Genomic DNA, 13,801 nt, shown 5'->3' on the forward strand with positions numbered 1-13,801 from the left:
TATCTGCTTGAATCCAGTGGGAGCTAAAAATAATACTGATTGTCATCTATTCTTCCCAAACTACGACGGAGTATTAGGGCCACACATGAAGAGAAAAAATATTTTTGCCATGACGAGATTAAACTCGACATGTCGACTTTAAACTCGCCCTGTCGACTTTAAACTCGCCATTTCGAGAATAAAGTTGAAATGACTGACATGTTCTCAAATTCAGAACTGCGAGCCTGGGTAAGCATAGGGAAAGACGTTACGTTATTATTGGTAGGCCACCGCTTCCTGTGATGATTATACAGTTGCAGCACGTCAAAGACTACCTTCACTCATAAAAAGCAGACTGCAGCTGTGGAGCGCGGTTGCTCTTTTCTCCAAACTTTGGAATGTCGAGATTGAAGTCGCCACGATATATCAACTTTATTCTCGAAATGGCGAGTTTAAAGTCGACAGGGCGAGTTTAAAGTCGACACGTAGAGATTAAACTCAACATGACATTTCAACTTTATTCTCGAAATGTTGAGTTTAATGTCGACATGTCGACTTTAAAGTTGACATGTCGAGTTTAATCTCGTCATGGCAAAAATATTTTTTCTCTTCATGTGTGGCCCTAATACTCCGTCGTACCAAACAGACAAACACTGGAGTGTCTGTTTTTTTTTATTGTTTTTGTGTGTGTGTGTGTGTGTGTGTGTGTGTGTGTGTGTGTGTGTGTGTGTGTGTGTGTGTGTGTGTGTGTGTGTGTGTGTGTGTGTGTGTGTGTGTGTGTGTGTGTTTTAATACCGAGTCATTACTTAACCATACAACACTAATTGTGTTTTCAATTAGGAATATGGTTATTTTCGAGTTTTCTGAAACTAGAAAGTTGCTAAGACATGGAAGATATTCTTAAAAGTGAACTTTTGTGCCACCTAACGGTAAAACAGGGATATTGTAACTTACAAAGCAGGGCAATGGCCTTTTTTTTTTATTATTTTTTTTTTTTTATTGAAAATAATGAATATAAATGACAATCTCAACAATATGTAAATAATGAACATTACAAGAAACAAATAAGATCACAACTCCTATTAATAATTTATGGGGGAAAAAAATAACATCAATTATTAAGAAGAGGGGACTAACTGAAATTCTTCCAATAATTCAGACAATGTATTTGCTTTAAGGTTCTGCATCTTTTTCAGGCATCGGTTAAAGGAGGAAAGTTCGTTTTTTAAAGGAGAGAAGGAGAGGGAGCATTTTGCATAACAACATTTATGGATATAATATTTGGTTATAATCATCAAAGTATTGACTAAGAATTCCACATTTTTTTCATTAATATATAAACCAAACTGGATTATTTGTAAGGAATTAAAGTCCACATTTATAGATCTAGAAGATAGAAAGATCTGAAGTTGATCCCATAGGTTTCTTACTTCTCTACATACCTAAAACAAATGATTAGTAGTTTCCAATTTAGTTGTGCAGACACCACAATTCCCAATATTGAATTTAAATCTCTCTCTTAAGTATTAATTTGAAGGATATATGTCATTTATTATTTTGAATTGTAATTCTTTATATTTAGGAGGAATTGGGAATTTCAAATAATTTGTCCTAATTTTGGTTATCGTAGATTTGTTAAAATGTTGTAAGAGAAATGTAAGTTTAGTTCGACCAGGGTACATATTATGTATAGAATATTGATTCAAAAAGAAGGGCAATGACCTACAAGCTTTATAATGCACAGGGGCGGAGCAAGATGGGGGGCCAGGGGTGGCCCATCTGGCTACCATTTTCTTCCCTCTAATACAGATGGTGGCAGCAGTAATACTCTCAGGTGGAATATTCAAAACATTTAAATCTTTCATATATTAACAATTACTTGACAACAAAAACTCTGTGGTTTATTATGCACATCAATATACTAACATTAAAGATGATAAGTACAGAATTAATTCTCTTTTCAGAACTAGATTTTGTGTTATAATGGGGTAAAGAGAAAATGCAAGTCATCTAGGAGCCTTCAGTTAAATCATACATAAATATTTTAATACAAATGTATTAAATAATCAATTTATTACTTAATTGACTTTATTGATCTCACAGTGATATTTACTTTATGAAGATTTTAGTGCTTGTAAATATCAATTTTATGCAGATTGATTATTAATAAAAGTAGGTAAGTAATGACAATGGAAAAGATGTTCACCCCAGAACTCAAACCTGAAAGAATTTTATCCACTATACCTCTTATCTAAGAAGTGTGGATGTTTAAATATATGCATCTATTTGTTAGCAAAGGTTGTAGGAAAGTATAGTTTGTCTTTATTTAGAAAATATGGATGTTTTGCTCTTTTTTTTACCCTTTTTGTTTATGGTTGAAAGGAAATGTAATATCGGAATGTTACCATCATAAAATTATCTTTTTATAAGAGAGAACTGTTCATTCAGTTCATTCTTGAAGCAAAAGATAGCGGCTTGCTGTGTGCAAAGCATGATCCGACATCCACAATGCAAGTATAATTTTTAATTTATTTCAGATTCTCACTTTCTGTGACACGTTCTTGTCGGTCAGTAAGTAGTAGAAACCTTTATTTTGCGGGAGTAAAAATAGTAAATAACTGAAAACTGAAATGTTTGTGTCTAGCACAGTTTATACATGGTCATTTTGTTATTACAGAGAAAGTAGACGTCAGAAGCAGCGTTTCCAACCAAGTCTGTCTTTTCTTCAGGAGGATTCATTGTCTTGGAGTTTCAAAGCCAGGAGAAATAGGTGTAACATCTAGAGGGAACAGCAATAACACAGAGATCTGTAAGAATATTGAAGGTCGGAGATTACTAATGGTGTTTGACTCTGCAAGCAGACCTCTTGGAGATATTTTCCTTTATATTCTCCTCTCTTGTTGTTATGAAGAAGCTGTAGTATTGTTAGCTGTTTTTTTGGTGACAGAGCCTTCACAGTTTGGTCCTGGTCAACGATTCTGTCCGATTGTGAAAGTGTGATATAGTCAAGATTTACCTGCTGCTTTTCAGGCAAGCTCTTCTTTCCCATTAAATGACCTGTGGGTTAAGCATTTGAAAATCATTCTTCTGCCAATTAAAATTACTTGAACATTGTAAAAATAAGAAATAAACCATGAGAACCACCTGCAAACACATGCTTTAACCTAGGTGTTATTGTCTTTATTAACTGATTACTGATTAAAAAAACAAACATATTTTCAATCCAAATATATTATGTTACTTAAAAAGGATAAATGCAATTTGAAATATTAGGCTACATAAGTTTAGATATTTTGCCCATTATGATTCATTTTGCGCAATACAATAAAACTGGTTTAAATATTTCTGATAAATGTAAAGTTTTCCTTACCTACAGCCCAGTGATTGCCCCTCGGATACATTTTCCCAACTAATGCAGGTTTTTCAGAGCAGCGCAGAAAACAAGGCGCTGCTGCCAGGATGATAAAAACGCTCCAAAGCGCTCTGTAAGACCATGGATAACAAAGGCGCACCGCACACATGATAGGCGGGAGGTTAACTGCAAACCAAGCGACGTTTATCAGCCCTTACTTTGCACTGACTTTATCCAGACTAACTTTAAATTACCTACACCATCGTTGAGTTTTCTGGAGGTTGGATCGATGCAAAGCGGAGGGGAAAAAAAGACGTCCGATTTGCAGAATTTCTTCTCCCAATGGCTTAAATAGGAATGAGTGATAAAGAAAGTTAGGCGCTCCTCCTGAAGCAGCTGTACGTCAGCGCGTCTAAATGCTGCGGAGGAAGGCAGATACAGCTGGGAGATCATTTATAGTTGCCGATAACGCAGATTATTGCTTATATATTTTAGTTCAGGTGTGAACGTCACCGCAATCAGCACGAGAGCAGAAGCTCACCCCCAAACACCAGACGTCATTTGTTGGTTTTTAGGCTAAATCTGTCCGTCCGTCATAATCTTGATTTAGGCCAAAAATAGTTGTTGAAAAGTGAGATGTTTTTGTTCGGTCTGATTTTTTTCCCACTTTAAGTCCAATAATAGAAGTTAAGAAAAAACGTTGCAAATGTGAAACCCGTTTTTAACGTATTTTCGACTATCTGAATATTTGGCTTCTTTCTATGGAAGAGGATTAGGGCAACTGAAAAAATAAAAAAAAAGTTAACTGATATTTTATTTTATTTCAGTTGACATGTGGGAAAAAAGTCAGAATTCTGAGATTAAAGTCAGACTTCTGAGAAAAAAATTCAGAATTATGGGGGAAAAAAGCCAAAATTCTGAGATTAAAGTCAGAATCATGAGAAAAAAGTCAGAATTCTGAGATTAAAGTCAGAATTCTGAGAAAAAAGTCAGAATTCTGAGATTAAAGTCAGAATATGAGAAAAAAGTCAGAATTCTGAGATTAAAGTCAGAATTCTGAGATTAAAGTCAGAATTCTGAGAAAAAAGTCAGAATTCTGAGATTAAAGTCAGAATATGAGAAAAAAGTCAGAATTCTGAGATTAAAGTCAGAATTCTGAGAAAAAAGTCAGAATTCTGAGATTAAAGTCAGACTTCTGAGAAAAAAGCCAGAATTCTGAGAAAAGTCAGAATTCCGAGAAAAAAAAAGTCAGAATTCTGAGATTAAAGCCAGAATTCTGAGATTAAAGTCAGAATTCCGAAAAAAAAAAAAAGTCAGAATTCTAAGAAAAAAGTCAGACTTCTGAGATTAAAGTCAGAATTCTAAGAAAAAAAGGCAGAATTCTGAGAAAAAAGTCAGAATTCTGAGATTAAAGTCAGAATTTTGAGAAAAAAGTCAGAATTCTGAGATTAACATCAGAATTCTAAGAAAAAAAGGCAGAATTCTGAGAAAAAAGTCAGAATTCTGAGATTAAAGGCAGAATCCTGAGAAAAAAGCCAGAATTCTGAGATTAAAGTCAGAATTCTGAGAAAAAAGTCAGAATTCTGAGATTAAAGTCAGAATTCTGAGATTAAAGTCAGAATTCTAAGAAAAAAGTCAGAATTCTGAGATTAAAGTCAGAATATGAGAAAAAAGTCAGAATCCTGAGATTAAAGTCAGAATTCTGAGAAAAAAGTCAGATTTCTGAGATTAAAGTCAGACTTCTGAGAAAAAAGCCAGAATTCTGAGAAAAGTCAGAATTCCGAGAAAAAAAAAGTCAGAATTCTGAGATTAAAGCCAGAATTCTGAGATTAAAGTCAGAATTCCGAAAAAAAAAGTCAGAATTCTAAGAAAAAAGTCAGACTTCTGAGATTAAAGTCAGAATTCTAAGAAAAAAAGGCAGAATTCTGAGAAAAAAGTCAGAATTCTGAGATTAAAGTCAGAATTCTAAGAAAAAAGTCAGACTTCTGAGATTAAAGTCAGAATTCTGAGAAAAAAAGGCAGAATTCTGAGAAAAAAGTCAGAATTCTGAGATTAAAGTCAGAATTCTAGGAAAAAAGTCAGAATTCTGAGATTAACGTCAGAATACTAAGAAAAAAGACCCATAGATGAGGTGGGAGATGGACATTTTTCTCCTGGTCAGCTGGCATGTTGGGTTGCTCACACCCTGGATTCGTGAGTGTTGACCCAGTAATACAGTCTCCACTTCTGACACCGTTCCCAAGTTTCTGGGGTCCATATTGTCACCCCATGACTCCCTGATGGCCTAGTTGTACACTGAAAACTGTGTACCTTGCTTGCCAAAGGTGTTTTAGTGTCTGTGAAACCCTTGCTGGATCAAATGGGGTTTTATTCAATTTATATCCTGATTCCTAAAAAAGAACTGAGATCTTGATCTGACTCTGGACCTTAGAGAACGGACCACCCCTTCGAGGGTTATGCCTTTCTAAATGTTGGCCTCCAGACTGGTCTTCTTGGCAATCTGAGAATCTGAAGGATACATATTTTTCATATCCTTATTGCTTTATATCGCTGGAAGTTTCTCTCTGGGTGTTTAACCAGTGTGAGAGGGCAGTCCTCTTCCCAAGCTGATCCTGCCTTATGTGGACAACGGACAAAATTATGCAGCAAACTGAAACCAGAAGGTCCGGGACATATTTAGTTAGTGCTGGCCCATATATGGGATCTGGGCTCAAGTGTGAACTTGGGGTAGAATTGCTTAAACCCTTCTCAGGTAATGGTCTTCCTAGGCATTTGCCTGTACTTTGTCCCCATGACTGCTTACAGTCCATGCAAGTGGTAACCAATGTTCTAACCATCCTTTAAGGCTTCTGTCATGACAAAGTGTTTTAGGCACATTCATCCCACGTAGAACCCCCTTAACTGCTTTACTTGTGGCCCCTGCATATGTGGCTGGACAGTCTTAGTTAAGACCCTGCCTGTCATGCACACAGGCACAGATGACATTGTGTTTTGCCTCTGTGCCGCCTGTCTCTGTCCCAGTGGCAGGATGGGTCCTACATTATGCACGGTGTTCTGATCAGGATCAGTTCTGTGTTGGAGGGAGACTGGCTTGGCAGATGCTTATTTGAAAGATCAGGATGCAACCTAGCAGAGCCATACTGCAAGGGGTAATGGCCCCACATTCGCCCACATAATCAATCTATATGCTTTAGATCTTCTGGCTATGTCCCTGGCTCTTTGTGTTGCGGAGGAGCCCTGTGTTGATCAGTCTGACAACACCACAGTGGTCTACCACATAAACCTTCAAGGGGGTACAGGTCTCTGAGACTGCTATTCCTGACAAAACAAATGGGTGGTATCATGGCTTTCCAGACTTAGTGCAACCTCCATCTTAGGTCTGCAGAATGCACCTGCATGCTTTCTGTCTTGCTGGTTGCCTCTTCCACATTAATGATGGCTTCACCCAGAGATAATGGGTCACGTTTGGTTGGTCTTCAATGTGGCTAAGGGTGGATCTCTTTGCAAGGATGCATCTTACTGTCCCCCTTGGTTCTCACTGTCAGACTGGGCTTTATTGTTGGGCTGTTTTTCAGTAATGCCAGACATTTGAGTTCCTTCCATGCAACCTGTAGCCCCTACATTGCATCTATTTTCCTTAAAGCCTTTTGGTCTTCCCAATTTGAGTCCATACAGGGTGGATCTGAAGCTCTTTCTGAAGACTGGCTTTCTGCTAGCTTATGTTCTTGGCAACAGCAGCATGCTCTGTCTATTTCTGTGGAATGTTGTTGATAGAATCTATATGGTTACTCTGGGGACTAATGCTTGCAGCATCTTGCCACTCCTGCTTTAATTCTAGGACCCTCTCTGAACATCTGTGTCTAGTCGGAGGACTTGAAGAGTATGTCACATGATAGTATGTCCACTCTAAGATCAAAGACAAAAACCTTTGTCTGTTATACTGGTCCCCAGAAAGGCTGTGCCCTTTCCAAGCAGAGGATGGCATGTTTGAATATGGGTGTTACCTTATTTTAGGGTCAGCCTCTACCTGGAGGGGAATGCCACTACACCATAGGACCCTATCTAACTCATTGGCTGGGATTACTGGAGTGGTTTTGGAGGCCATTGGTGAGGCAGCCTCCAGCACCAAGATGCCATTGCAAAATTCTATGAGGTGAACATGGCCACACCCTATCCCCTACAGGGGCTTCCAGCAGCAGCGTTCTATGTCTCACTGCAGTAGGTGCTGTTGTTGCTTTCCGGTTGTCTTTTCTTTTTTGGATCCTCAAGGGCCTTGTTGTTATATCTTCTCTAATATTTGAAGCACCATCTCTGGTGTTCAGTATAAAATAAATAGAGCAAAATTTATAATTCTAACTAGTGCTGGAGTTATCTTTTCTTTTAGTAATTGATTGACTGATTGATTTTTCAATTAAATTAATAATCTAAAAATGAATACATTTAGTAAATTAGTAGCTTTGAATTAAATAAAACAAACTAATTTTGCTTTTTTTTATGAATTGCACACAGAAAAATTTTAAGATATATACAATATACATACATATAGACTCACTGGCCACTTTATTAAGTACATCTTGCTAACACCGGGTTGGACCCTCTTTTGCCGTCAGAACTTCGAGGCATACTGTAGATTCGATAAGGTTTAAGAAATCAATCAGTGTGACATGATTTGCACTATATGACATGGTTCAGTTTCCTGATGGAATTAGTCATCAGAAATGGCTACACTGTGGTCATAAAGGGATAAACATGGGATAAAGCAATAATGCGCAGGTATTCTGTGGTGTTGACACAATGCAAATTTGGTACTAAGTGTGCCAAGGAATTATATCCCATATACCATCATACCACCACCAGCCTGAACTGTTTTTACATGTTGCTGAAGCTTATTACACAGACTGAGTGATCATGCACATTAATATGTAGAATAATGTTGATCACAACAAATTACTTTGTCGTCATCATTTTTTTTAATAATTTTTCAACCTGCACAGCAGGAATAATGATCATGATCAATGCTTGAAGCACCACCTCTGGTGGTCATCTGGATTTACTGAAGCATAGTAACATTTTTAAACAATTATTTGAAAAATACATACTAGCTGTTTACAAAATGTGTGCACCCATATTAGTAAAAAACAAAACAAAAGAAAATTTAAAACCATTTTAATTTAAGCCTTTGTACTTTAGATAGTTTCTTTAACTGAAACTTTGGACTCTTAAGGTTAAAATGAACTCACAATTTTATAGATTGTGAATCAGATTGACTTTACCTTAAATTAGAATTTTCTTTCATAGGTATAACTTGTTCTTTAGGAAGGTATACCTCAAAACTATCAGCATGATTGAAGTGTGTTATCAACCTCACGGGAGGTAATCTGCCAAGACAAAAAAACTAAAGTAAAAAAAATTAATTGTGAGATGTAGAAATAGCAAATATTGTCGTAAGATTTCCTAATATTGAATTTTTTAAAGGATTTTGTTATCACAGTTAAGCCAAGGTGCACTTTAGCATTAGTTTATTTGTGGCTTACATCTCACTAATTTATCTAAAGAAATAATATTTATTAAAAAAAATTGTAATAAGATTGGCATCACACAGGACAATTCAATTAAATTTATTTATATAGCGCAAATTCACAACACGTCCTCTCAAGGCACTTTACAGTTCACCAGATCATACAGTAAAATTGATTCAAAGTTTTCTATCTAAGACAATCAATTTGATTGCATTGACTCGACTCGAAGGCAATACCACACACTAAGTATGCTTGTAACGACAGTGGAGAGGAAAAACTCCCTTTTAACCAGAGATGGCAAAAGTACTCACTTTCCGTACTTGAGTAAAAGTACAGATACTTGTGTTAAAAAATACTCTGGTAAAAGTGGAAGTACTGATTAAACTTCTTTTCTCAAGTAAAAGTAACAATGTACAGGCTTGTAAATTTACTTAAAGTATAAAAGTAAAAGTAGAAACCACTTTTTTCATGCCGTTGCCTACATTTTAAATGAATGTCTGCCAATAGGACTAGATCTCCGTTGTGTTCATTTTCAATCATCTCGTTGCCCATACTACTATGCTAACACCACCGCCACCGAGCTGTCGATTCATCTTGTAGTGGTGCGTCAAATGCAACGTAGATTCCCATCCAATTAGATTGAATTTGGTATTGATGACGTGAAAAATAATAACGGTAACTCCATTGAAATGATTCAAAACTAAAGTAACAAGCCAATTTTTTAAAATGTAAGGAGTAGAAAGTACAGATATTTGTGTAAAAATTTAAGGAGTATAAGTAAAAAGTCGCCATAAAAATAAGTAGTAAAGTAAAGTAAAAATATCAGAAAAATCTACTTGAGTACAGTAACGAAGTATTTGTACTTCGTTACTTCCCATCTCTGCTTTTAACAGGAAGAAACCTCCAGCAGAACCAGGCTCAGTGTGAGCGGCTGTGGTTTCGAAAGTACACACTTTTGTTACTTAAGTAGAAGTATAGATACTGCAGTTTAAAAAAACCCAGTAAAAGTTGAAGTATCAACTTGACCTCTTTACTCAAATAAAAGTGAAAAAATATATATATTAATAAAACTAAAATTCTGAGATTTTCGCACTGAAAACAGAACCAAGTCTTCTAAAACCTTACTTGTAATGTCTATCTAAAAATATACAACATAAAGCAATTACTCTATCTCGACATGGTTACTTTAAGGAAATTATTTAAAACAGACTGGTTAAAAGATATGAAACTTTAAGAAAACATGTTAAATACTATTTATGAAGTTGTATTTTTCCATGTTTGGGTAACAATATGTTTAAGGGAATATTTGCCCAGTATAGATTAAGGTAGTTGAAACCAGTCAAAATATTTGATCCTAAGTGGCCATAAATTGTAGGTACCGTAGATAACCAGTTGGATGTTTATGAGGTAATTGCTGTTTTCACTGACTTCCACAGAAACAATAAAAATAAATATTATATAATATTTCAGTATAAATATCATATTATATAAATAATTATAATAATGGTATTTTTAAATAAAATCTTCAGAAAACATTAAAGAAAATAAACTGTAAAAAGAAAATAAATTGCAAATACTTTGTTTTCCTAAGATCTCTGATGTCAGAAAACCTTTAATTTAGTGGTGATAAGATGCTTGAATTCGATTAGCAGAAAAATAAAATACCTCCAAAAAACCCCAAAACCTATTATTATAACCCTAAGGTCAAACACCCCACCATCTCTGAAAACAAGTCACTGGTGTAAATGGAATTGAAACCTTAAATAAATTTTTGTGCGTAGACAATCTCAACATGATGAAAGCTTTTAGACCACCTGCCACGTAGTCTAAAAGCAAATGGTTCCTTTTACACAACCAGTAAGATTCAAATGGTGAAAGTTTGATTCACCTTCAGAGAAACCTGCAGGCTAGGTGCAAATATATTGGAACAGGTGTTTTCTTTGTAATAAGATTACTGAGAGGATTCAGAAATCCCTTTTAGTTCCCCCGGTCCCTTCTTTATACTGTTTTCCAGTTATTTCTTGTATTTATTTTGGTGAATGAATTGCAGCAGGTTTCCAAACCTCATCATCTTTTCGGAACTGTAGACAATAGTACAAAAAGAAACTGTCAAACACAAAGGCAGTAATATTGCCAAACCATGCTGTTCATAACACTTGTATTTCATAATGCATCACATGCCAACTTGCAAAGCATCTTTTATTTACCTACATCTCTTGGTCTCAATCTGATTTGAGATTTGTGTGGAAAACTCATACTTGACTGATCCTGCTTATGACAGTATTGACTTACAGATGCGCATAAAAAGAGAACAGATGAGGACAGATAAGGAGTCCGCACAGGTAAGTAACATTTTGTGTTGAAAAGGTTGAGGGTTTCCTCTAGCTATTGTCAGGTCACGACCTCACACACATATACCTGCAGGAGACTAAAACAGTACATATGGCTCTAAACATGTTGCATGCTCGTCCAGGGCTGACCTTAACGAAACAGGATGAGTCACCTACGATCAAAGGGCAGCAACAGTTAGGTTGCACAGTGCAGTGCCAACTGAAATATTTGTCCAATAGTTTTTACTAGAGACGAAAAAAGAAAAAGAAAAACAAAGAAGAAATACTATCTGCATCTACAACAGATGAAATATGAGATTAAGTTCTTTTAAGACCCCTGCACAGCAGGTTTTTCCCTTTACATATTTTTGCCTTCTCTTTCACCCTTTAATACTGATTTGAGGATATTAACAAAAAAGAAAAAAATTGTACAAGTTTCTGTAGTACAGTCATAAAGTTTAAGACCGATAAGGATTTTAATCAACTTATAAGACACACAAACACTCCTGTCTGAGTGTCTGGCCTTGATCACATATGTTAAGAACCACTTTATCAATTCCAGACGCCACAATTAAGATAAATGTAATTACTTTGAAAAGCTCCATCATTTTCCTTTTACAAAACACTAATCATTAATTGACACTGATCAAGGTGAACTTTTAAAACTATTAGTCACCAGAGGTTTCAAGAAGTCCTTCTTTAGACACGACATCAATATTTCATTTAATATTCTTACATGTTAAGTCCTTATTTCAGTTATACCATTTGTTTGAAAGGGAAACAGCAGATGGCGCTATGGGGTGTATTTCGACTTTTATATGATGAGCCATGAGGTTTAAACTATGTATAAAAAAAAAAATTAAGACCCTTTAAGGCATGTTAAGCTAGAATATGACTCAGGAAAAATGTTTATAATCATAGGGTGATTAGAAAAACGTCTCTTCTATTTTCAGGTCATTATATCCATTTAAAATCACATTACATATTAATAATGACAGCTTTATGGAAAGTGGAAAAGACTAATTTAAAGGCTTCCTTTCAGCGAGCAAAGCCTGCAGCGTGATGGACAGTTTTTCATCTTGAGGTATTATGTCTTTCCACTTTCTCTCAAACTCCAATCACAGGATTTGAAGGCAATAATGGGGTGTTAAGAAATCTGCTGTTTATATGCTGCTAGAAGTTGTTGTATGTATTAAGCTCTATTCATATGTTTAGAGGTTAACATACTTTCATCATCAGCAGTATGAACAATATAAACTGGTTTCTTTAAACTGCTCTTTCTCCATTGTGGAACAATAACGTGTGTCATAATGAATTAAACATTTGAACGAAGATGATTTAATTTGGGGTCATTTTCTTTTATCAGCAGTGTCAAAATTATGCATAAACAGTTAAATATGCCCCTGCCAATGCTTAAGTAAAATATGTAGTGAAAATCATAAATTTTGAACAGAATTCTGGCATCATTCTGGCCTTTTTTTTGTAACCACTCTTCTTATTAGCAAAGATAAAATAAGTGTCAGGTTTCCTCTGACTCATTTGGCTTTCAAACAGACCCATAACATTTTCAATTATCAACATTCAAGCCATTCAGCAGTAAAGATGAGTTGACAGTGTAAACTTTACCCTTGACAAGATACTACCACTGTCGTGCTGTATATAAGGTCAACTGTAAAGCAGAAGCTGCAGCTTGACTTTTTCAAAGATTTTCGGATACTGTGGTGAAGTATGTGAACCTTAGTAAGGTGAGAATCCCACCATAAAGGTTTCCACAGAGGATTTATGAAGCTCACCAGAACCACCTAAGATGTCCCTCGTTCAGCTTAGCCTATCGATGTTGGGATTGCACCTCCTCCGAAACCAATCATCTTTCAAGATCCCCTTCCATTACCAGGCGAACTTTCCCCCACCTACGCCCCATCTCCACCCTCACTCTCAGACTATTCTGAGAATACATCCAACATGCATGGCAGTTGGATGTTGTAATGCATTGGGTAAAACTGAAAAAAAAACTGGCTATTTATTTCAACTTTCCGAGTCATGATCCTGCATGGACGGGTTCGTCGTTGGATTGCCAACTTGAAGAGGGAGGATTTGCCATTGAACTTCTGGCCAGAGAAAAAAACACGTAATATGTAGCTGACATTTCGAATAATAACGTTTTCAAGATGACTTGAATAATAGCGCGTTGTGACAAACACCAGATACAGACTCAATCAACAGCCGATACCACACCGTGATGTCACAAACCAATAAGTAGAAGCAGTGTTCTTTGAAAAACATGGATGTCAAGGATCCATGGATGTAAAGCATATTCAAATAAAACTCACATTTAATTAAAAAACACTTACCAGGGTGTGCAGGTTGTGCAGTGGTTAGTGCGCACGATCCATGTACGAAGGCCTTGGTCCTCAACACGGCCCACCCGGGTTCGAATCCAACCTATGGTCCTTTGCCGCATGTCTCTCCCCCTCTTTCATACCCCCGCTATTGTCAGAAAAATGACAAAAAGATAACCACAAGACACTGGTTTATTGTATTACTTTTAGTCACGTAGTCGTCTATAAACATACCAAAACAAAACTGTAAACAACACTGCCATAGCTGCAATTAGTTTATAG

General features: G+C 36.1%; 1 protein-coding gene across 2 annotated transcripts; it reads right to left on the reverse strand.

Annotated features, from left to right (window-relative positions):
• Positions 1-2,488: 2,488 nt before the first annotated feature.
• On the reverse strand, positions 2,489-3,768 carry LOC119776501 (gastrin-releasing peptide). Of its 2 annotated transcripts, XM_038274911.1 has the most exons (4): positions 3,590-3,768; positions 3,350-3,462; positions 2,843-3,036; positions 2,489-2,758 (listed from the first exon to the last, which is right to left on the reverse strand). In XM_038274911.1, exons 1-4 carry the CDS (start codon positions 3,592-3,594, stop codon positions 2,705-2,707), a joined length of 366 nt encoding a protein of 121 aa, XP_038130839.1. In that variant the 5' UTR covers positions 3,595-3,768; the 3' UTR covers positions 2,489-2,704. The 2 variants fall into 2 exon arrangements, with proteins under 2 accessions (XP_038130839.1, XP_038130838.1); XM_038274910.1 differs by having other exon boundaries at positions 3,350-3,767.
• Between the last annotated feature and the right edge of the window lie 10,033 nt (positions 3,769-13,801).

This window comes from Cyprinodon tularosa, unplaced genomic scaffold (genome assembly GCF_016077235.1).
Source record: "Cyprinodon tularosa strain WSP-4 unplaced genomic scaffold, ASM1607723v1 ctg94, whole genome shotgun sequence".
NCBI lineage: Eukaryota > Metazoa > Chordata > Actinopteri > Cyprinodontiformes > Cyprinodontidae > Cyprinodon > Cyprinodon tularosa.

Coding starts and splice junctions, on each gene's coding strand:
- LOC119776501 (XM_038274910.1), bottom strand. CDS start 3,500: ATGTGTGCGGTGCGCCTTTGTTATCCATGGTCTTACAGAGCGCTTTGG. Junction 3,037..3,349: donor GGGCAATCACTGGGCTGTAG/GTAAGGAAAACT, acceptor CTTAACCCACAG/GTCATTTAATGGGAAAGAAG. Junction 2,759..2,842: donor AAGGAAAATATCTCCAAGAG/GTCTGCTTGCAG, acceptor TGTTCCCTCTAG/ATGTTACACCTATTTCTCCT.